Here is a 24,146-nt window from a genome sequence, read left to right on the forward strand (position 1 = left end):
AACAATTCAACTCAAGACTTATCAGCTCTTGTCAGTAACCATCTTAGCTATTTGACATAGGATGAGTGCAGAGAAGTTGCAATTCCTTTTTTGCCAGCAATGAGATAGCATAATTGCTGATGATAATAGATAAATTGGCTAGCCCTGTGATTGATTGTAAGATAAAGGTTTTCTTACTCTGTTCTAATTTAGAAAGGAATCTAAATAAGTGGAATGGTATGTAGAAAGGGTGTATTTTTTATAAAATACAGTAAAAAGGCATAAAGGGTTACTGCCAAATAGCACTTTGGCCCACAATTTTACAAATCCTAAAGCCAACAGAAAAGCTTCCTATAAAACTATTTTTCTCCTGGAAGTAAAAAATATAAAAAAAGGAGAGGAACATCTTCAGTAATTGCAACCCAAACACTGCAGCACTGAATGAGTGTATATGGGAACCAGAAAGTCACACTGACTTGGAGTGCATCTTAATCAAAAAGGAAACTGAGACAGTATCCACTGGCGAGTTAGAAAGTAAACCAAACAGCATAAATAGGGAAAAGTGAACTAAATTGTTTACATTTTTTCAGATCTAGTAACAAACTTAATAAAAATGAAGGAACCTTGGTTTGTCTTTTTATTTTTTTAAACATGACTCTTCATCTTTCCTCTTAATGAAAACTCCAATATAAAACACACATAACAAAAGACTGAATTGGATTATTATGCATAAATTGTAGGATTAGTCTTATAAATAAGATTCTCTCAAACATGAGTCTCTGCTTCTTGTTCTCTTATCACACTATTTGTTTATGTACTAGTGAAAGACATTGACTACCATTGTTCTTTCAGTATGAATAGTCATTGTCTGTCAGTCTGAACAGTAATTTGTGGCTTCCCTACACCTTTGAACCATGAAGTGATGTTTCAGTTTAAAGAAAGCAGTTAAATAACAACCTGTTTTCCTCCACTGTGTGCTTAATTGTGTGGCTCTTTTTTGCCCCTTGGATCAGTCTTCATTGTGGTTCTGCATGCCCTCTTTTATTCCAGCAGTAAACAAGTATCTGAACTGTTTTGCTGTGTCATGTGACTAGAAGTCAAGATTAGAAAAATATCTCTGTACTCTAGCTGGCAACTTCTATTTTTATCCACAGCTGTTGGAGCTGATAGCAAAGTCTCAGCTAACATCGCTGAGTGGAATCGCCCAGAAAAACTTCATGAACATTTTGGAAAAAGTGGTGCAGAAAGGTAAAAGAAATGTAACAATCATGGTTTGTATCCAGTGTGCCTAATGATCACCATGTCCACGCTGATCAGTGTGCAAGATTTTTTTGCAAGGAGGGGCATGAAGACAAAACACTGGGCTGGTTCATTTTCCTCTGTCCCCTTCTGGAAAGGGACTCTGAGGGCAGGAGGGGGTTTGAATAGAGATCATAGTGGATTCCCCTTGTGGAGAGTCTTCCTCCTCTTACTCCTGGGGGAATTCTATGCCAAAAAATTAAAAATTCTGCAAATTTTATTTGTCAAAATAATGCCATATAATCACACCAGTTTCAATTGTTTTGATAAGTTATTTAAACTACAATACAGAAAAAAGTCCCAATAACTATTCAGCATTTCCTAAACACATGAAAGTTAAGTTACAGATACTTGGTAACTAATACCCTGCATCCAGTTATAATCCTGGATTTTCATTTAAATTACATTACAGAACACCAAACAGGAAGAAATAAAAAAGAGTAGACTGTCATTTTAAATTACTCAGACTTTCACACATGAAAGTCATACAGTTTTGCTAATTATTGTCCTGGACCTAGCTGGGTACTTTGGGAAGTGCTTTGTTCTGATTGTCCTGACATTTTATTGACTGCTTGGTAAATGTTTTATTTGCCCTCAAAAGTTGTTGGTTTTTGTTTCGTTTTTTTAAAATGGGTAAGTAAAAATCTAACCTCATTGTGCCACTTTGACATATGAAAAAAGAGAGACAGTGCATAGATCTTCCTAGCTGATTCCCTTGCTGGCATTTATAAAGCTTTACATCACTTTGGCAATGTAGGGGCCTTAAAACTTTTGCAGGTTTCAGAGTAGCAACCATGTTAGTCTGTATTCACAAAAAGAAAAGGAGTACTTGTGGCACCTTAGAGACTATAAATTTGTTAGTCTCTAAGGTGCCACAAGTACTCCTTTTCTTTTTGCAAAACTTTTACAGGTTTTTATGCTCCTGGAGAATTGACTGAGAATAGGAACAGTTAACTAACAGTAGAATAATTAACAATGTTACTATGCAGACAGGTTGCTCCATTTCTGCCTCAGAAAATGAGATCAATTAACCATCAACCGAAACGTTAAGAAAATGTGCTTTTTTTTTTTTTAAATACAAAAGCTATTTTCTTTAACTTAAAAACAATTTTCAGTGACATGATACTAATATTTAATTAAGTGTTTTTCAAGAAATTACACTTTACTAGGCAGGGAGGCTGCTACACTTCTGCCTTGGGGACAGAGCCTTCCTCCTGCATAACAAAAAGACCTACCCTCCTCCACGCCCCTCGAGCCACAGTATCAGGAGAGAAGGACAGAGTCTCTCACACTTGTTGGCCAGCCCTGCCCCCTGATGGTGATCAGTGTCTCCCCGGCAGGCACGCAGGCCCAGCCCCCCTCCCTCCACAGTGATTTGCATCTGAAGCTGCTCCAGGCATGCTGGAACAGATGGGCTGCCAGGGAACAGATGTGTCCCCCCCATAGATTTGTGTTTTTCTGTGTGGGGGCACAGAAGTATGTGGGCCATATGAATTCTGCGCCCCTGCATCGGCACAGAATTCTGTCAGGAGTAACTTCTCCATCATCCTATTAGGGGTGTGAGGGACCCTGATCTTCCTCCCATCTGTAGACAAGGCTGTTTGGTCCTGCCCCCAAAGCTGGCAGACTGGAGACGAACTGCAGGAGGCCAAGGCTGGCTGCCTAAAGGCCCTGTGCTTCCTTCCTAATGCTAGGTCCTAGTCACTTTCAAGGCTTCCTAGCAGCTCTACCACCAAGGGTTCCCACTGGCCATGGCTGCCCACCATGAAGGAGTGCTTCAGGGCCGACATTACTTTTTTCTGGGAATCTCTGTGGGGTCACAGTGTATTCAGTGTATGTGTGTTTTGGGAGTTCCCCCTTCCCTGGTCAACCCAGTGTCCACCCCCTCTCCTTGTGTGGACCCTGGACCTTCAGAGCACCCTTGCAGGAATAGGTGGGTGGGGCAAGAAGAGCTATAGAGGTGGCTGAGCCCCTGTTTCCACATGCACTGTTTGGAAGCAGGAGAAGGGCTGCGTGTGGAAGGTCTCCTCCATGCACTGATCTAAGGGGGACAAGCTGGCCAGTGTTCCTAGTTAGAAGCACTGTCGAAAGGCCAAACATCTTTCCTCAGCGAAATTCCCTCTAAGCTGCGGGGCTACGCAACAAGCTATCAAGGGCCGCACAGGTAGGGAGAGGTGCCTCTCCCCCGGTCCCAGCCGCGGCAGCTCCAAGGCTGGGAGAAGAGACGCCTCTTCCCCAGTCCCAGCCTCGGAGCTGCCGCAGCCAGGGGAGAGGGCTGGGCGGAGTCCTCTCTCATCTGCCACAGCCCAGGGGAAGCCTGCACCCCAAACCCCGCACCCCCAGCTGTAGCCCCTCACCCCTCACACCCCAACCCTCTGCCCTAGCCCTGAGCCCCCTCCCTCACTCCAAACCCCTCATTCCCAGCCCCACCCCAGAGCCCGCACCCCCCAGCCAGAGCCTGCACCCCAATCCTCTGCCACAGCCCTGAGCCCACTCCCACACTCCGAACCTGTTGGCCCCACCCTTGCCACACATCACCTCCATATGTAAAAAATTAGAGGGAACATTGTCCCTCAGCCCAATCTCTGGTACAGTTATTAGGGGACATCTCTGACAAATGTTTCCTATCTGATAACCTGTCATGTCTAAACAAAGCAGTCCTCCTCTACCCCCTCGTTCCCCCCATGGTTGGAGATTTGATACCTTTTGGCCTAAGATCATAGAGAGTGATTCTTACAAAGCCTGCAAAAGAAAGTAGATACTGAGAATGTATTTAAACATTATAGTCCCTTTTTAAAATATTTTTTTCCTCTTCTCTCTGCCTCCAAAGTCCTTGAAGATCAGCAGAACATCAGGCTAATAAGGGAATTGCTGCAGACTCTCTACACGTCACTGTGCACCCTGGTGCAAAGGGTTGGCAAGTCTGTTCTGGTTGGAAACATCAACATGTGGGTACACAGAATGGAGACTATTCTTCACTGGCAACAGCAACTGAACAGCATCCAAATCACAAGAGTAAGCAAGAATCCAGGCCCTCACTTAGAGGCAAATGATACATTGGCTCTTTCATGCAACCTTATCATGCAGCTGCAGCTCCTGCCTGTGTAACTGGATCATAATGAGCATTCCTAGGCTTCACACACAGCCTGCTGGTGGAGAAAATTTGGATTAAGATTTGAATTCAATTGGATTAGACAGGGGGAGGCTTTTTTAATTATTACTTTTATTCTGACTTCCAAGTGGAAAATTAAACCAAGATGCCAAATGTTTTTCGGAGTTACATGCCTAACATTGCAAGTTTCTCTAAAAACAGCTTCATTTAGAAAAGCTGACCGCCATGATGAAGCCTGGCATCTTCAAGTGCTCTTCAAGGGCCCAGTCCTGAATTACTTGTGTACTCAAATCACCCACTGACTCCACAATCAGGCCTTGCTGTTAGTAGTAACCAAAAGCAGTTAGGCCTCTAAATGGTCATCAAATGCTGTGTGAGTGGAGTTTGGTCTCACTTCAATTCCTTTTGGATAGATGCTCATGTTGCAAAAATTTCTACTAGCAGTCTCAACAGAGGGTCAGAGTCGGGGCTAAGGCAGAATGATGAGACTCAAATACCACTTGTACTGGTATTGTCTTGTTTGTGACTCAGTACTGGACTTTAATTTCCACTGTTGCCCATAATCCCACTCTCACATTGAAGTTAATTGCAAAATTCCCATTGACCTTAGTGACACCAGGACATGGGCCTAAATTAATTGGAAAAACAAATTTTTCCCCAGTAGGCTGCTAAAGAAGCATCATGCTTGGCTGCTGCTAATAGGCAAGAGAGGTGCTTGTGCTTGCCTCAGTAATTTCAAAATGTGTGCAGGGTAAGCACTATCTAGGGAACCCTGAAGGAGCGTAGCTGCAGTACAAGGACCTTGGGGTGGGAGAGGGAAGTTAAGGGACAATTGGGAAAGGAGGCTTCTCTGGGCTCTGCCCTACAGCCCCAATCCTGCAATTATCTCTGTGCCACCAGACACGCACTGACTTCCATGGGACCATAGGTGCCGACTCCATGGGTGCTCCAGGGCTCGGGCACACACAGAAAAAAATTAGTGGATGTTTAGCACCCACTGGCAGCCAGTTCCCCTTCTTCCCCCCCCCCCAGCACCTCCTGCCTGCCGGGGGCCCCACCAATCAACTCCTCCCCCTCCCTCCCACCACCTACCTTGATCAGCTCTTCCGCGGAGTGCAGGAGGCACGGAGGGGGAGGAGCAGAGTGGGAATGGAGCATGCTCAGGGGAGGGGGTGGAACTGGGCAGGCGAGGCGAGGCGAGGCAGGCAAGGCAGGCAGGCAGGGCAGGGCAGGGGGCTTGGGATAAGGGGTCAGGTGGGGGGTTGAGCACAGAGGAAGCTGGTGCCTGTGCGTGGGGCTTCTTGAGGGTGCAGGGTTCTGCTTGCACAGAGCTGACTGCAAGATCAGGATCCAGCTGCTTGACTCAATAGTTAAAACTATTTTATCTCAGCACCGGGCCAGTATACCGCCAGGTTAGAAAATCCTGAAGACCAGTTCAAAAAATCTATCAATCCTGGCCAAGGTTCTATCATAGCACCACTTGGGAACTGAAGTGTGTGTGCGTGAATGTGTTACATACATTTATTTACTTATTGGCCTAAATGTGGTTGGCTGATCTTTCTTTTACAAAATTGTTTAATGGCTCAAGCTGTAGAGCTTGCAAAAAATGTAATTTTCACACCATTGAAGATGATTTCTTGTCAAGCTTGAACAAAAGCAGCTGTGTTTAAAGGGGGAGGAGGAGGAGAGCAGTATTACAGGCAGTTGGTCACTGACTGCAAGTGGACCAAATGCTTTTGGTATTTCAGAAGGAGAAAAAATGTCTTAACAGCCAAGGAGTCTAAAGCTTGAAAAATATATACTGAGCATGTGTAGTACTTACTAGCTTAACTTTCATTTTCTTGACAGGTTTTTTTTTAACACAGGACTCGTCTGATCTAGAGTGGGTTCTTAAATGTTTGCAATGTAGCAGATAAGTCTTTGGCCCTGATTCAGCAAAACCCTGAAGAATGTGCTTGAGTCACATGGACTTCATTAGTAAGCTGCACAGGTGTTTTATTAAGTTCAAGGCATTTGAGCCTAGTCCTGCACATTTTACTCCTGTTGACTTACATAGGCGTTTCATTTGTAAAAAGTGCAGCGTTATTAGTAAATGGAATTTGAGGACACTAGTAAATTATATACAAGACTTCTGTGTTATCCACAGAAAACTTGACCTAAATTCTGCAGCCCGGGACAGAGATTCTGTCACGCCGCAATGGAGCAGATTGGAGACTGTTGCACCAACTCTAGGTCAATAAAAACCTTGCTGTTTTTTAAATTTAATTGAAATACACGAATGATGCAATCTTTACAGTATGCTCTGTGTTCTATAATTCAATATGGAATTTAGTTATGCAACGCACTTACATTTTTAATTTGTAGTGTGCTTCAGAGTTTTGTATTGAGGATGCCAAACTGCGTTGTAGAAGTTGTCGGAGGGAAGTTGAGTAAGAAACTGTTTAGGTTTGGGGGCGGTATGTGGGAGGCTGCTTGGGATTCTGGGATAAGAATATTGGCTAGATGTCCCTATTACAATGACTAGCAGCAAAATAGTTAACAGTAATTATCCTAAATTATCACCCTTAGAGTTTAGAGTCAACACCCCACTGAGATGAGTGGGATTGTTCACTCCTTTTGGAGCTATTGCTGCAGGCTACTGACAGACGCAGTTGTGTCTGTTTATGGTCTTCTTGGAGACCAGAAGAGCTAGAAAATTAATTATTAAGGAAAGATTAGCAGAGTTTTGTCACAATGGATGGGCTGTGCAGCATATGCTGCTGCTGTGGAGTTGCAGAGTAAACTGGGCCCTGTTATAGACTAATAACTGTGGCTTACTGAAGGGTTACGAAGTGGGAGCTTTTGTGTTTCAATAAATATTTATATTATGCCTTTGAATTGCTACACACCATCCAAACACTGGAGATGGGATCATATTTTAAAAATAGTCCCACACAATTTTCCTCAGCTGATCAGCACTTTGTATTTTGTTTTAAACAGTTAACTGCCCTGCCAGTTGCATGTAGGGCGATATGACTGCAACTTAAAATAGAGGCATCACGGGGAAGGGCAACTAAAGACTTGGCACATTTATTTGAGACTCTTAACATTGTTTCACTGTTGGAGCCCAAGCCTACAAACCTTTACTCACATGAGTAAGGAGTGGGCACTAGTGTAGCAGTTGGAGCCCATTTCCTGGTTCTTGGGGTCTTGATGGCACTGGGGATTTTCCCTGAATTCAACAGTCTGTATCCTGTTACTAATGTAGCTGCACAGGTGCAAACCTCTAGTGTGACCGACAGAGCCACTGTATGGAGCCCAGCGGTAAGGGCTACTGGTAGAGATAGTGACTTTCATTGTCTAGACCCGTGGTTCCCAAACTTGTTCTGCCGCTTGTGCGGGGAAAGCCCCTGGCGGGCCGGGCCGGTTTGTTTACCTGCTGCCTCCACATGTTCGGCCGATCGCAGCTCCCAGTGGCTGCGGTTCGCTGCTCCAGGCTAATGGGAGCTGCTGGGAGCAGCGCGGGCCGAGGGACGTGCTGGCCACCGCTTCCAGCAGCTCCCGTTAGCCTGGAGCTGTGAACCGCGGCCACTGGGAGCCGCGATCGGCCGAACGTGCGGAGGCGGCAGGTAAACAAACCGGCCCGGCCCGCCAGGGGCTTTCCCTGCGCAAGCGGCAGAACAAGTTTGGGAACCACGGGTCTAGACCAGGGATTTGCATTGGTGTAGCTAAACTGGTTCCTAGGCAATGATGACTGTAACTGAGGCAAATCCACAATGCAGACACGGTCCTAGAAGTATTCTCTGTAGGAAACAATTTAAAAAAAAAATACTCTTAAATATTTCCTGAGTAACAGGTAGCATTGCCAGCAATGTTGTAGGAAACAATTATAGGGTAATCTTCATTGGTACCATTACTAGTGAACATCTCTTAATTGGTTAATATAAGGATCATGCGACCCTGCAAAGTAAAACACAGTTGTCTTAGTAGAACATGAAATTTCCAAGGGACTTAAACTGTATAGACTGGAGGTTTAACCTGCTAGGGAACAGTATTGCCCCTCCGGTTCTCTGAAGTGACCTACAGAGACTGTAATGCCCTGGTCCACTATAGTGGAGCTTTGGCACCATAAACCTCCCCTCCAGTGGTGAGGGGAGTAAACCGTGCAGTCAGCGTTTGATAGCACATCACAATTGTTGCTCTGCCACAGTAAACAGTGGATACGAGTACTTTTCACACTGGAAATAATGGCTCAACAACACCACAGTCCACCATAGGATCTCCTAGGGAAACTGATCTGTCCCCTGGATGGGAAATTATCCAGTGTCACTGTATCTTGTGTATATAAAATATTTAGCAAGTAGTACATTACTCCCATTTAGAATTGCCTGCTTTTCATAACTGAGCTCTTACACTCTTTTTCCAGCCTGCTTTTAAAGGAATGACCTTTACAGACCTGCCATTGTGTTTACAATTAAACATCATGCAGCGGCTAACTGATGGGAGAGACCTTGTCAGCCTTGGGCAAGTGGCCCCTGAACTGCAAGTGCTCAGTGAGGACCGGCTGCTGTGGAAAAAGCTCTGCCAATACCATTTCACAGACCGACAGGTAATGGGATGAAAGTTAAAACCTCAGTCAGTCTCCTGTTGTAACCCATTTGTGATTGAACACACACAGACAGATCTTCCTTGTTTGACTGCTTCTTGGTTCTGAGGGGCATGCTGCGAGTCCCTCATATGGGCTGACAAGACAATGGCGATAAAGGTTGTCCCTGAGGGGAAGTTCTGATAGTGTTGTAAATGCCACCATACTGGTGCCTGAAATAGAGGGCTGTAGCATCAATAACATGCACACGCACCTCCTCCAATCTAGGCTGCTAACCAACCCGCATGGCCTAGGATGGTACCACTGCTACTTGTACCATAGGTTTAGGGAGTTCTGTGTCTGTGTAGTTCCCAACAGTAACTGCCCACCTCAAACAACCCATCATCGCAACTGGCAGCGTTGCTGACAGTCTCCATGGAGTAGCCAAGGATTGACTGGACCATGAACTATCCTCTCTTGCCCTTTAGTGGGAAGATCCCTCCCAGTCTGAGTTGCTAACCACTGGTGGGAAGCTAACCCTGTTGCTATATTGTATCTGTTTTGAGGGTAAAGGTTTTCAGTCTCTAGGGCTGCCAGTCTGGTACCATTCATAGGCACTAAATATACACACACAAACTGGGGGACCAGATCTTCAGCTGGTGTGAATTAGCATTGTTCCAGTGATGTCAGCAAACCTACACAGATTTACGTCTGCTGAAGATCTGGATTCTGGGGAGATATTTTTTTTCCTATATTGACTATATGTCACATGGTGTGACAAATAGATCCAAATCTGATCTCCACCACTAATGACGATGTCCTAAAAGTGAATGTCTCACAAGCAAATATTGCAACTCCAGGTTTAAAGATATATCTGTGCAGAAAAGAAACGCAGTTTAATTCCTGAAACCACTACATGGGATAAATTTGTTACCCCGATAGTCATTTTTAGAGTTTCTGAATCATGGTGAAGCCCTTGGAGCCATTGTATAGCAATGTGCAACAGGAAGGAATCTGTGTAAAAGATAAGATTGGTCTCTAGTATTGATATTGTGTAGTGTATTTAGAATAAGGAGACTGTTAATGTGGAGAGGCTCAGAACAGATTCTCTTGCTACTACAGATGAGATCATGTGGCAATCAGCCAGAATTACATGCTGGCTACTATGTGCAGGAGGAGGAGGAAGGTCTTGAAGTGATATTGCAAACAAAACTAAGCCCTCATGTACACTCAGTCCACTCTTACTCTGATTTTTAGATTCGTAAACGGATAATCTTATCTGAGAAGGGGTTGCTGGATTGGAAGAAGATGTACTTTAAACTTATAAGGTGTTACCCGAGGAAAGAGCAGTATGGAGACACACTGCAGCTCTGCAGACATTGCCACATCCTCTCCTGGAAGGTATGGGTATTTTGCTGGTAGAATTGATTGAGGGCCTGATTTCTCAGAAGTGCTGAGTGCCCACAACTCTAATTCAAGTTAATGAGAGTTGCAAGTGCTGACCTGCTCCAAAAATCAGTCCACCACCACTTAAAACTTGCTTGCTCTCAATTCAAGTTCCTTCACATTTTCCTGTTACTCTCTGGGGCCTTATCTTTTCCCCTACAGGATCTAGTGGGGCTTTCTCACCCTGTTATGGGAGAAGAGGGCTCCTGGAGTGTTACAGCAAATTTGAGGCATTTACTGAAACCTGGGGCCAAATTCTGCTGTCCACTACAGTGGTGTAAATCTGAAATAACTCCATTGACCTCAGAGTTACTCTGCTCTGACACTAATTTAACTGGCAGCCAAATCAGGTCTCTGTCCCTTGGAGATGAGTGGGAGAGTGAATTTGAATCCTTGTCACCCTTCTCCCTTGAATTGATAACTGTCCCTGAAATCTAAAGCCCAGCCTTGACCTGTTCATTGCCAAAGGAGAGTATAACATTTGTTATAGACTCCTATAAAGAGTAGAACTGGAAGGAATCTGAGGAGCTCATCTAGTCCACCCCCTTGTGCTGAGGCAGGACCAAGTAAACCTAGACAATCCCTGACAGGCGTTTGTCTTAGCTGTTCATTGGAGGTTTTTAAGATGGGAATTCCACAACCTCTCTTGGTAGCCTATTCCAGAGCTTAACTGTCCTTATAGTTAGAAACTTCTCCCTCATATCTAACTTAAATCTCCCTTGCTGTATATTAAGCTGATTACTTCTTGTCCTCCCTTCATGGAGAACAACTGATCACAGTCCTTAACATATTTGAAGACTGTTCTCCTGTCTGTCCTTCTCCCTCCCACCCCCCAGTCATCTTTTCTCAAGACTAAACCTACCCAGGGTTGTGGGTTTTGGGTTTTTTTGTTTACTTCATAGGTCAGATTTTTTTTAAACCCATTACCATTTTTGTTGCTCTTGTCTGGACTCTCCAATTTGTCCATGTCTTTCCTCGTGTGTGGCACCCAGAATTGGACACAGTACTCCCAGCTGAGGCCTCACCAGTGCCAAGTGGAACAGCTACCTCCCATGTCTTAGATACAGATCATGAGCCGTTTTTGTATGAACATCACATTGATGGCTCATATTCAATTTGTGATCCACTACGAGCCCCAGCAGAGGCAATGTATAGGGGGACATGCGGGGTCAACTGCCCCCCAGATGAGCCTGCTAGGGAGAAGGATGCTGTCTTCCTGCTGCACCTGCCCCCCAGCATGCTCAGCCCCAATCCCTGGCAGCCGGGTCTGGGCGGGGAGCGGAGGGGGCGGGACCAGCCACTTCTCATGAGAAGCACTCTGTGTCACTGCTCTGTGCAGCGCAGCAGCTGCCTGAGAGAGCCCGGCTGGGGAGGCAGAGGTGGGCCACTTCCCACCCAGGCCTGGGTGCCAGGGACAGGGGCTGAGCGAGCCAGAACCCCCTCCCCCACCCCCCAGCACATTTCTGGCTCGCTCGGCCCTTGTCTCCAGAAGCCGGGCACAGGCAGGGAGTGGCCCACTGCCACCTCCCCAACCAGGCTCTCTCAGACAGCTGCTGCACTGCACGGAGCAGTGACCCGGACTGGCCAGCTTGAACTGCATGAGAAGTGGCTCCTTCCCACTTCCCGCCTGGGCCTGGCTGCCAGGGAGAGTGGCCAAACGTGCCGGGGGGGGGAGGGTGGCGCAGCGGGAGAAGGACAGAGCACCCCTCCACACACACCCGGTAACATGGGGCAGAGAGAGCGTGGTGGCCCTGGGCTGTGGGACCCCACTAGATACATCCTCCCAGTTTGACAGTGAACCATTGATAACTACTCTTTGGGTACAGTTTTACATCCAGTTGTACGCCCACCTTATAGTATTCTCAGCTCTGCACTCTAATCTATCAGTTTGCAAATGGGATGTGCAGCATGTGGCACACAGAGCATTGTACACCAGTTAAAGCTGTGACGCTAGTTCTGTGGCCACTCTCTGACTGGATTATTTTTTTCAGGGTACTGATCATCCTTGCACAGCCAACAACCCAGAGAGCTGCTCCACTTCTCTTTCACCCCAAGACTTTATCAACTTGTTCAGATTCTGAACCCTGGTTCTTCACAGCATATCGTATTCTTACAAGACACTTTATAGGGCTCAGCTTGGACACTGAACTTGTAAATAGTGTAAATGTCGATGTTTGTTTGTTTGTTTGTTTGAAGCTCCTGAGTCAAGCAAACAAGAGGATCTTCGAGACGAAAGGTGAAATTGCTCGCTGACGTTTGATGTTTAAGAAATATGGACTTCTAACAAGACTGGCGTGTATAGGCAATGTTGTAAAAAGTCACCTTTTTATTATCAGAGTACAAGATACAGGACAGAAATTTCTTTCTGTTTAGAAGTTAAAACTGAATTTGCCCCATGGCCATTTGAAAACTCTATATTTTTTTCAGTTTCTAATAAATGAAAAGAAAGACGTATGAGAGTAGGACTGTTTAACTGCTCCTCCATCTGGTTTTATTTATAAATACGACATTTTTAAAATATTTATGGGGAAAAATTCCCTGCAACGAGTTTTAATCATACTTGTATGTTAAAAAGAATAAAATTGGATGCATTCAGAAATATGCAAAACATCTAGGGTTTGATCCTAATTAAAACTGAAAATAACACACCACGCCATTTTCTACCTCGAATAAATAGAGTACCTTTGAAACAATAACCCACTATGCAATGTGAACTGTTATACTTTGTACAATGATTTAAAGGGAAATGATGTTTATGACCGTAAGCAAACTTCTTCTTATGTTACTGCTTACTTTTTTAATTAGTTTTCTTGCTGTACTCAGTGCTTGAATGCCCAGATGATGAGCACCTTAGAAATACCTAAGATTTTACTCCCTCCTCTTTTAATTTTGTTGTCTTTATAAAAGAGTAAGCCAAAAAAAAAAAAAACAAACCAAGGGTGAGGATTTGTATTTAAGGCAGGTGCATGATGGATGAATGATAAGGAGCCAGAGCTAACCTCTCATTAGTGTAAATTCATAACTCCATTGATTTCAGTGGAATTACTCTGGATTTACACCTGTCTGAGATCAGCATCTGGTTCACTGGGTCAGACTCCCTCCACCCCGTGTAACTCCACTGAAATAAAGTCAAAACTGGTGTAACTAAGAGATGACTCAGCCCCATAGGACCAGGTTCCTGATAGGTCTAACTAGGTAAAGCTCCGCTGGGGCCAGTGGAACTGTGCCAGTTTACATTCACTGAGGATCTGGCTCATAACATATAAGATAAGTACCATTTGTTTGTAACTGCTGTAAGGAACAGGAAAAGCAGCGAGGAAAGCCAGCCATAGAGTCCTAGTGTAATAAGGGTACAGTCAGTCCTTAGGGTAAATAGGATTTCTAATCACCTGACATCCCTGATCATTTCTATCTCATCCATCTCCCTGCCAGTGCCAGATTGACAGAGAGACAGTGAGAATTAGTGCTTACAAATCTTGGTCCCACTGAAATTAATGGCCAAACTTCTAATCTCCTTTATTATGTATAACTCATGAATGTGACAAACTTGATCTGGCAGATTCCAGTCCATGTATAAAAGTTTGTAAAGCCTACATAGGAAAAATACTTGCAGTTGTTCTACAGCAGAGTTCACAGACAGCACTTTCCCAACACTGTACGCAGAGCACGTAAGCAAGGTGACTAAGAAAGACAAACATTAGTAGGTTGTATGGTATGGACAAAAGAGTTGTGAGGAAGAGGAATACTCAGGATAAATCAGGAAGAACTACTTGAGTTTAATTATTAAATAGTCTGTTCCTTTTTTTACAGGTTTTATAATTGATCTCTAACACTTTTCTGCAGCTGTTTATATATGTTTTTGCAACAGTGTTTGCATTTTTACAAACTAAATCACTTTGCATGCTCTTTCAGTAGTTTAGATTGAATAGTGGGGCTGGGGACTGCAGCCCTGGTGAGGGGAGATCCAGGAGAATGCTTTGACAGTAACTGCCATTTGTTGCATTCCAAAGGCAGAAGGTTTGGTTCTTCCAGAAATCTCTTTCAGAGGCAGGGCAAGAGACACTCCCATCAGAAATCATTTTGTATTATGCAGAGAAGGGAATAAAATGAAGACAGGGACCTTTCCCTCCCTCCATCTGCTCTCAACTCAAACTCAAAAAGTAAATTTGGTCTCAGGGGGGGAGAGGAGGTATGTTCATGTGAGTGGAAAGTGATTCAGAGGTAGTTAACCTGGAGAAATGAAACTCTAGTTGTGGGTGTTAGTGTCATTGAATAAGGGAGGCCAGCTTCTATTCTCATTCGCACCCATGCAACCTTGTTGATGTCAGTGAGGTTGTGTGGGTATAAATGAGACTGGAATTTGACTTGGTGAGAAGGGAGTGTTAAGGGCAGTAATTTGGAAGTGACTGAAGTAGTGATGTTGTGTGTCAAGATCCATGTTATTCCTTTCTCTAGCAGTTAAAAGTACCCTTATAACCTTTGTGCCCTCTACTTGGAGGTCTGATTTCCCACCCCCCTTCCCCATCCATCTGCCCCATCTACTCCCAGTGAACCAACCTAAAGAGAAGTTGTTATTTGCAATGTCAAATTTGACATACCAGCAATTGGTGTTTCAACCTGTAAAATACTTACTTTAGGTTTCAGAGTAGCAGCCGTGTTAGTCTGTATCCGCAAAAAGAAAAGGAGGACTTGTGGCACCTTAGAGACTAACCAATTTATTTGAGCATAAGCTTTCGTGAGCTACAGTCCACTGAATGCATCCGATGAAGTGAGCTGTAGCTCACGAAAGCTTATGCTCAAATAAATTTGTTAGTCTCTAAGGTGCCACAAGTCCTCCTCTTCTTTTCTTTTAGGTTGTATTTATTGGAGCAAGTTCCTCTTCTATGTAACTGACATCAAGTGAATTTAACTCCAGGACTGACTCTGGCCCAGCATGTTCACCATTCCATATATAATAGATATAGTCTGAGCACAGGGTTCTGAGTCAGGAACTTATGAATTCTAGTCCTGGCTGTGCAACCATTTCCTTCTGTAGTTTTGGGGAAAACACTCTCTCTGCCTCCATTTCCAGTCTGTAAAATGGGGATAATAACTACTTATTGCAGTGCCCCACTGTAAGGATCCGTTAGCTAATGTTTGGTAAAGCAGTTGAAGTTTAAAGTGCAGGTTCTGATCTGAAAGCACTACATGGACCTTAAGAGAAACATTTGTCTACACGTTGACACTTTCAGATTGTGGTGTTTCGAGAGAACCTGCTTTTATGTGGTTACCAGAGGCAGAGACCTACAGTATGAAACGAAACGTAATGCATGCTATTAAGGAGTGTAACTCATTAAATGAGTCTGCTAGAGAAAGAAATAGAACTTGCCTCATAGTGTTGTTTTATTGCTGCAGTGGTTACTGATATCGATCTCCTCGTGAGTCTTTCCTATTCCCAAAATGGTTAATTACTGTCAAATGATTCCTTTTTAACAACCACTGTTTGTGCCCAGATACCTTAGCCTGACCACTTACAACGGCATCAGTTTTATTTAAGTAGATTATTTGCATCTGCGTGACTTGGGCTGACAGGAGAATGAAAACTGAGTGGTAACAGTGGGTTTGAGGCAGGAGGGTGCAAGGCTACTCTGGCATAAAAGGGACCTCTTTATTTTCAGGGTAATTCTGGCAAAGTTACTGTAAGTTGAAAACAGGCTTTCTGTGTTTGAACATGACATTGGTGATGATCTTTCCAAACAGCCTTTTACCTTGGTTGCCATTAGGGTTTCAATACTATGAAATAAGGTCTGTGCTCTGCCTTTAGCATCATAAATGCAGAGTGATTCCATTGAAGCCATTTACCAGTGCAACAGAGCTGAATATGGCTCAATACAGATATTTTAAAACCACCCCATACAGTGGAGGGGGCATGGGAAGGAAGAGAGGAGAATTTTGCATTTCAGTTTCCTAGAGGGGAGTATTTGAGTTTTATTTGAATGTGACCATCACTTCAAGAGGCTGAATTTCAGTTGTACATAAGCTGAGCAGTTTATACTAATGATGGTTTGGTATTTTAATGTTTGATTATAAAATGTGTGCACCTCATCCTATATTGTTTTTGGGTTTTTTTAAGTGTGTTATTACTTCTGTTTTGTAAAATCGTTAGGAAACCTTGTACTGCTCTACAGACATGCTTCATATGTAAACGTTTAATTGCACCATGCCACGTTCTGTAAATGGGAAGATTGCTGTCCCCCTGTTTTGAACTCCTGTAGTGACTAATGTTTGTGTTCCCATTTCCGTCTGGCTGCACAACCAACTCCTTCTAGAACATACGCAGGTAGTAAACTAGCTTTTTCTGCCCAGCCACTTCTTTGGCCCTCAGTAGCTACAACTGAAATAGACCAGGAACATTTCAAATACTGTAGAGTAGCTAATAAATCTTGGATGATGTCTCATGCTTAAACCTTCTGTTCGCTACAGTAAACCATCATGTACTTTTGGGGGGGCTCTTAGTAACCTGTTGCTTCTTTTCACAGGTCAGCACCTTGCCAAAAAATGGCTTTAAATTAAAATGCTAGTCTTGCTTGCTGGCTTGTTGGCAAAAACACACCCTCCCTGTGGATTTGATGCATAATCAGTTTAAAAGTTTTGCAACAGCATTTGGAGTTCTGCTTGTCGTCTAGCATAGTAATGTGTACAGACAAGCTAGCTTTTTATAAAGGCTTTCCTTCTACATGTAATGGCTCTTGTAAAGGTCCCTTCTTCTGAACTGACTAGCCCTCTGCTGCCTCTGAGGTTGAGAAGTTCCTAAGTGGAGCCTAATTTACAATGTACTCAGCACCTCATCAGTATTCACCACTCCATTGACTTCATTGCTCTGGATCATTCAGCTCTCTGCAGGGTCTGGCCCCAAGGACACTACATCTTTCCTCTTCTTGACGGTCTCCATTATATTAATAGCTTGAATACCTAAGTAACACCCCTGTTCTGGCACTCTGTAGAGCACACATAGCCCTTTCACCTGTGTGACCCCGCTGCTGTAACTGAGGATAGTCTGGCCCTTTTTGGCTATCACTGGCTGTGTATAGTGCCAACAGGGCAGCTCCAGAGTTAACATTTTAATTAGAAATTGCAAATGCACTAATGTTTTAGGGGCTAATCTACAGTAATAATGAATACCTGCTTATATGTGAAAAGGAAGCTTGTTTTTCCTTTTTAAATAAAGCTGTAACTAGATAAGGTATGAAGTGAAAAGCATACCTTGTGTATTAAGACTCCTATTTCGTATTATTGTGTGATTAAAATCCTGTATAAATTATTTGCACACTTTTTTTTTTTCTTTGCATGTTCAATTCCGATTTTTACAGCGGTTTGGTACAAACAGTGATGTATTTTTGTAAATTGTCTTTGACACTGAATTGCAATAAATATTCAAACAATGTGAACCTTGGTATTTAGTTGTTTGTTGCTTTCAAGTGAGTAGGCTTCTCGCAAATGTAAATTGAAAGACTCACCTGCAAGTCTATCCAGAGCTTAAATACCATGGCAACAGGTGCTTTGGTAATACCCAGAATGGATAAATCCACTGTTTTCTTGTAAATCAAAAGAAAAGAAGGTTAATGCAATTGTCTTCAGTAAGGGCCAATAAAAGGTCAATGGTTAAATGGGACTTAAGTGATGCATAGACCTTGCAAAGGAGCATATTTCACCCTAAATGAGTTATGATTCACATGTATCCAGCTGCTTCTAAGCTATGTAGTTTTCACATTGGTACTCCAAGTTGGAGGATTACATAAGCAATATATCTTCTGGCCCTGGGAACCTGAAGACTTTTAATCAGAAAACTGCAATTGAAATCAAAAGGACTTTAGCCCAAGTTGTGACTGCATGATCAGAACAAAGGTGTCTGATCAGATGATGGGGAATTAAACACAAGGAATACCTTAGCCTGACATGTTAACTCTTCAGGAAGACAAATAACTGAATGACAAACGGTCATTAAGACAGGAAGATTATATAGAAGAGGATGCCTGGCTAGGTTTCATAAAATAAACTAGGAAATGGGAGAAAATATAGAGTGGGGTTTTGTGCACAAAAAGACTTAAGACCTAGTTAACAAGTTTCAGAGCAAGTGTATCAGAGGTTTCTGAAACCCATCTCCAGAAACTCTACAATTAACTTTGGACAGACTGGGAAAACTTACCCTAAGACTTCTGTACTAAGTTAGCAGGGGCTGTGTAGCTAAAGCCCCACAGGTAGCAGTCTTCCAGGTGCCAGATTTCTTCTAAATTGGAGGCAGGGAAAAACATGCTTAGTGCCCTGATTCAGCAAATCTCTTGCTCAAGTTCCCCATTAAAGTCAATGGAATTAAGTATGTAAGTGTTTTACTTAACTGGGGCCTAGGACTTAGATCCTCAAAGGGATGTAGGTGTTGCAACGCTCAGTGTTGCAAAGCCTGACTTTTAGGCACCCAGAAAATCACTGGAACAACAAAGGAACCCACAAAGCCTGGGTTAGGTGCCCAGGCACCCTATGCAATGAATGGAGAGAGAGAGGTGCCTGAGAATGGGATCCATGAAAGCCAGTATACTAGGCAGTTTGTCACAACCAGCATGTGGGCAGTCCTATTTAGTGGTCGGAACAGGAGTCAAGCTGAATCAGGTAGTGAGAGTCAGAGTCTAAGATAAGCCAAAGGGCAAACTGAGAGTCAGAGTCTAGGGTCTGTCTGGAGCAGAGGCAGACAGTCTGTTGCTCAGACAGCTCCCTATCATGGCTTCCTGGCTTAAATACTGGTGCCAGCCAATCAGGGGCTGTGAAGAGCTGCCACTCAGGTCCTGCTGAGCAGCATTTCCTGCTGAGCCCAGCCTCACAGGGTGATGTAGAGGTGCCAATGGCCCAGAATCCCCATAGTCTCAGGTTCTAGCCCTGCAGGTTCTTACATCATCTTCCCGACTCCACCCCCTTTGAGGTGGTGTCAGGCTTGGCTGGGTGAGTATTGTGGAATTCATCCAACAGGTTAAGGGTGTGGACATAGGACGCAGGCTCCCAAGTGTGTTCTTCAGGGCCATAGCCTCCGCAGTCCACCAGATAGTACAGACGGATGTATTGCCATCAGGAGTTGAGGATGGCATGCACTTTGTATTCCTCATGACCCTGGATTTCTACTGGTGGAGGCAGCAATGTAGTTAAGTTGGGGAAGGGGTTCTCAGTCTAGGGCTTCAGAATAGAGATTTGGAAAAATGGGTGTATTCTGAGACAGGGGAAGCTGGAGCTTGAAGGTAACTGGGTTAATTTGCTGGCATATCAGGACAGATTCCAGGAACTGGTGGTCCAATTTGTGGGAGGGTCACCTAGTCTGGAGGTGTTTGGCAACAAGCCACACCTTTTGGCTTACTGTAAATGTTGGTGCTTCTTGTTGCCGACAGTCTGCATGCCTCCTGTAGGCCTCCTTCTCCTCTTCTCAGTGGTTCTTGAGCTCTTTCTGAATGAGATGGATCTGTTGGACGCAGTGAGTGGCAACAGGATTCAGGAAGGTTCCTGGTAACACTGGGTGGAAATGGATGGAACCTATCATTAGTGAAGAAGGGGAGGCATAGTCAGCCCTGCTGTAAGAAAACTCTGCGTATGGCAGGAACATGGACCAGTTATCTTGATGATAATTTACAAAGCACCTTAAGTACTGCTCCAGTACTTCGTTCACCTATTCAGTTTGCCCAACTGTTTGGGGGTTATATGTGGTGGAGACAGTTCAATGTGCGATAGTCTACACAGAGGCATAGTGACCCATCCTTCTTCACGAAGTGAACTGGTGCCCCTGCTGGAGAGGTAAACCGCCGAATGAAGTCCTTGGCAAGGTTTTCCTGAACATACCCACAGAGCGCCTCCAGTTCTCGTTCAGACATGTAGTATACCTGTCCGTAGGGCACTTTTGCCCTGGCTGTAGGTCTATTGGGCAGTCGTAGTTTCTGTGTGGGGGTAGTGAGTCTGTATTTTTCTTTTTAATCACATCCAGGTAGTTGTGATACTTGTGGTTCTGGTCTAGGGCCGCTCCCAACTGGCCAGCCCCTGCTGTCCACAGTTTTGCTTCTAAGGGTCTCCACACATCCTGGAGCCCTGGTTGCAGGTCAGTTGGAGATTGATTGATTGCTTTGTTACTTTCTGACAGTATTCAGAGGAGAAGCTAATGCTTCACCATTTTTCCAAATCTCCTCCACCACCAGGAGATGCACAGGCCATGCCACTCCAACCAAGGACCCCCAAGAATTATCAGGTAGAATGGGGAACGGATCACATCAAGGAATACTGTTTCTCAGTGCCCTTACATTACGGCTCTTGTGTCACTGGTCCCAAAGATAGGGGTGACCCCCCCAATTGTCTCCACAAGGTCTGGTGTGGGTTTTAGCCAGAAGGGAATCTGAAGAGGTTTGGCCGCTGGTTGGAGGGCAGCCTGCCCCTTCCATCATCTGTGGAGGGGTTGGGTGGGATTGAGGGGTTGGGAGGACGAAGATGTCTGAGCAAACTGTCATGACTAGAATGTGGGTGGTCAGATCTAGTGGTTGGAGCAGGAGTCGGGAGTCAGGTACCAGGAAGTCAGAATCCAGGATAGGCCAGAGTGCAAACCAAGAGTCAGGCATCAGGAAGCAGGTAGGATCAGGTTACTGGAGGTTTGAGTCCGTGACGGGCCAAAGAGCAAACCAAGAATCAGGAGGCAGGCAAGTTCAGAAGCCCGAGTCTCGGGTCTCCCACAAGCGGGGTCTGGAACAGAGCCAGGCAAGCAGTCTATGTTGTTGCTCAGACAGCTCCCTGTTATGACTTCGTGACTTATATAGTGGTGCCAGCCAATCAGTGGGCTGTGAGAAGTTGCCATTCAGATCCTGCTGGACCATATTTCCTGCTGAGCTCAGCCTCATAGGGTCCTCCCACGGGAAACCAGTCTAAGCCTCCTGGGGAGATGTGGAGGCATCAGTGGCCCAGAAACCCCCTGGGCCCTGCTTCTAGCCCTGCAGGTTCTTAAACAATGTCTCATGATCAGTGGACCTGGAATCAGAGGGCCAATGTTCCCTGGAGGGACTATTATTGACAAGACACCAGTGGGACAGGGAATATGGGGACTTAGGCTGGAAGCAATTCAGCCACATGGGCAGAACAGTCCACAGGGTTTAATAAAGTTTAATTTGTTCAATTTAACCTGCAGTCAGCTTTGTACTTTGTGAATGGAACATGGTGGCTGCATCTGAGGGGGAGTTTTCTGAAGTGCAGAAGCTGGCAGTATGAGCCATAGAACTCAGTCTGAAGTCCCCAGAGCTTTAGATTTTACAGACCAAAACCTAGCCCAGAGGGTACCCGGTGGAAGAAGAAGTTGGAGCTATACAGAGCGCTGGCCATGCAGGAGGACAATAGCAGGAAATTAAAACCATTATTTTACCATATTGGGGAACAAGGCAGAGGGATCTGCACCACTCTGAATCTCCCCACTGCCTCAAGCCTCACAGCCGTCCTAGGAACCCTATTGTTCTCCTCCAAAGGGACCGATCATGGTTTCGTACCCAGTTCGATCACAGCCAGTCATGGCACTGAAATCTCCAACCACTAGCAATGTGACATGTGGTGTAGCTGACTGGATTTTTGCTGCTAGCTGATGGTAGAATGCATCCTTTCCAGCTAGTGATGCGGCACTTATGCCACAACAACAGGTAAGTGTCAACAGGTTGAAGCCAAGCATGGAGAGATGGGGTTCCGTGTGGCTGAAAGCTGTGCCAGAGGTTGTCTAATAACCGCACCTTGAGTTTCGGGTGGAACACCAGTGTGGAGGAATGTTGCTCCTTCAACAGGAACTTGATTACTTTGTGGCAGACCAGCCGCTGTAATGCTGGTGATTATGCTCTTGTAATGGGTGAGTCTTTGACAAGAGCTGTCTTGTATCCAGTGCCACTCAGTGTTAACACGTTCCGTGTGGTAACATGGAATGCATCTCTAAAGTCTGGTTTTGACTTCAGGAAGTTGGGATCGGGGGGTGGAGGGGCTGCAGTTTCCCTAAGTGAGGTTTAGGTCACATCTGTCCCATGCATGCAGAGCACGGTCCGCATCCTGAAGTTGGTAATAATGGGGGCTTTAATCCTGGTGCTGTTGTCATGGTCAATTGTCCCTTGATTTCACTGTGCCTCCTTGGGAATGGGGAGACATAGAGGCGTTCTATTGTTGGGGACATCATCTCCCTTCCCAGGAACTTTTCTGCCAGATGCTGTTGGTTCCTGAGAGCATGGATGACCCTTACAAAGATCTAGCTTTCCTTCTGCTGATGTGATTCACACATCCATAGTCCTGGCTCCTCCACCTTCACCACCATTGGGGAACCTGACTCTCATCCTCTGGGTCCATCTTTGGCCTTTGCTCGTTACCCTGACCAGCAGCCCTTATCAGGGGCCTATGGGACCTGAGGCTTGCATGGGAAGATGACCACACCTTGAAGCAGAGCAGCTTACAGCGCTACTACCCACTACCCCAATATTTATTACTACTCATTATTTACCACTCCCCAATTTTTTTGTCATCTGCAAACTTTATCAGTGATGATTTGATGTTTTCTTCCAGGTCATTGATAAAAATGTTAAATATCATGGGGCTAAGAACTAACCCCTTGGGACTTCACTGGCAATACACCTGCTTGATGACAATTCTACATTTACAATTACATTTTGAGACCTATCAGTTAGCCAGCTTTTAATCCATGTGTAAAAATGTAAATTTTATATCATTTTAGTTTTTAATCAAAATGTCATATGTGACCAAACACCTTACAGAAATCTAGGCATATTACATCAACACTATTACCTTTATCAACCAAACTTGTAATCTAATAAAAAGTGTTAGTTTAGCAGGCTCTATTTTCCATAAACCCAGATTGATTGGCATTAATTATATTACCATCCTTTAATTCTTTATGAATCAAGTCCTGTATCAGCCTGTAGTGGGGCAGTTGCCCCACTTTGGCAGACAAAGAGTTAATAGCAGCCCTTGGAGTGGCTGCACAGAATCCACCCAATCAGAGAAGGCTTAGAAGGAGCTAATCAGGGCCAGGCTGGGCCGTATATAGAGGCTGACAAGCAAGAGAGGAGGACTGGCTCCCAGGGATAGTACCTTTGATAGAGCAGTCCTGGGCAGGCTCAGGAGAGCAGAGGGAAAGCGCCAGCCTGATACCTGCCAGGCTGAGGCCCCTGAAAGAAAGGGCTGAGAAGGTGCAAGGTCTAAAGGGAAGTGGCCCAGGGAACGCAAGCAGTAGAGGGGAGAAAAGGAGGGCAGGACATGGCTGCGGCCAGAGGACCAGGACCCAGAGTAGTGGGTGGGTCTTGGTCTCACCCCCCCCCCACCCACACCCCCGCTTCCACTGCACCTGCATGCTCTCCCCCCTTCTCCTCCCTTTCTTTTCTTTTTGTTGTTTTTTTTATTTTCTGCTGTTGCGAGAGTGCTGGCCGGCTGCCGCCGGCTGTTAGCCCCCCCCCGCCCGCCCTTGGACACTGCTGCCGCTCCAACTGAAATCCCCCCCTGAGAGAGGGGGGGCCTGCCGGCCCGCTCCCCAGAGGGGGGAAGTGGAAGGACCCAGCCCCAGCCGCTTGCTGTTTGTCTGCGGACCCGTCTTCGGTCGAGAGGACTCTTATCACTTACTCCGGCATTTCCGGAATGCTGTTGCTGAAAAAAAGAAAACCTGGAATAGACAGAGAAAAAGCCGTCCACCAGAGGAACACTGCCCGGGGAATCTACAAATCG

The 24,146-nt window shown here is 45.0% G+C and overlaps 1 protein-coding gene across 1 annotated transcript in view; it reads left to right on the top strand.

Moving 5' to 3' along the window:
* The window catches only part of FBXO32 (F-box protein 32), a 31,732-nt gene extending 16,764 nt beyond the window's left edge, over positions 1-14,968 (top strand). The window contains exons 5-9 of the mRNA XM_074942956.1: positions 1,134-1,227; positions 4,109-4,293; positions 8,796-8,978; positions 10,212-10,355; positions 12,392-14,968. Coding sequence (XP_074799057.1) covers positions 1,134-1,227; positions 4,109-4,293; positions 8,796-8,978; positions 10,212-10,355; positions 12,392-12,481 — 696 coding nt within the window. The 3' untranslated portion in view covers positions 12,482-14,968. The remainder of the gene's footprint in view (positions 1-1,133; positions 1,228-4,108; positions 4,294-8,795; positions 8,979-10,211; positions 10,356-12,391) is intronic.
* The last annotated feature ends 9,178 nt before the right edge of the window (positions 14,969-24,146 follow it).

Source organism: Natator depressus, chromosome 2, assembly GCF_965152275.1.
Source record: "Natator depressus isolate rNatDep1 chromosome 2, rNatDep2.hap1, whole genome shotgun sequence".
Taxonomy (NCBI): domain Eukaryota; kingdom Metazoa; phylum Chordata; order Testudines; family Cheloniidae; genus Natator; species Natator depressus.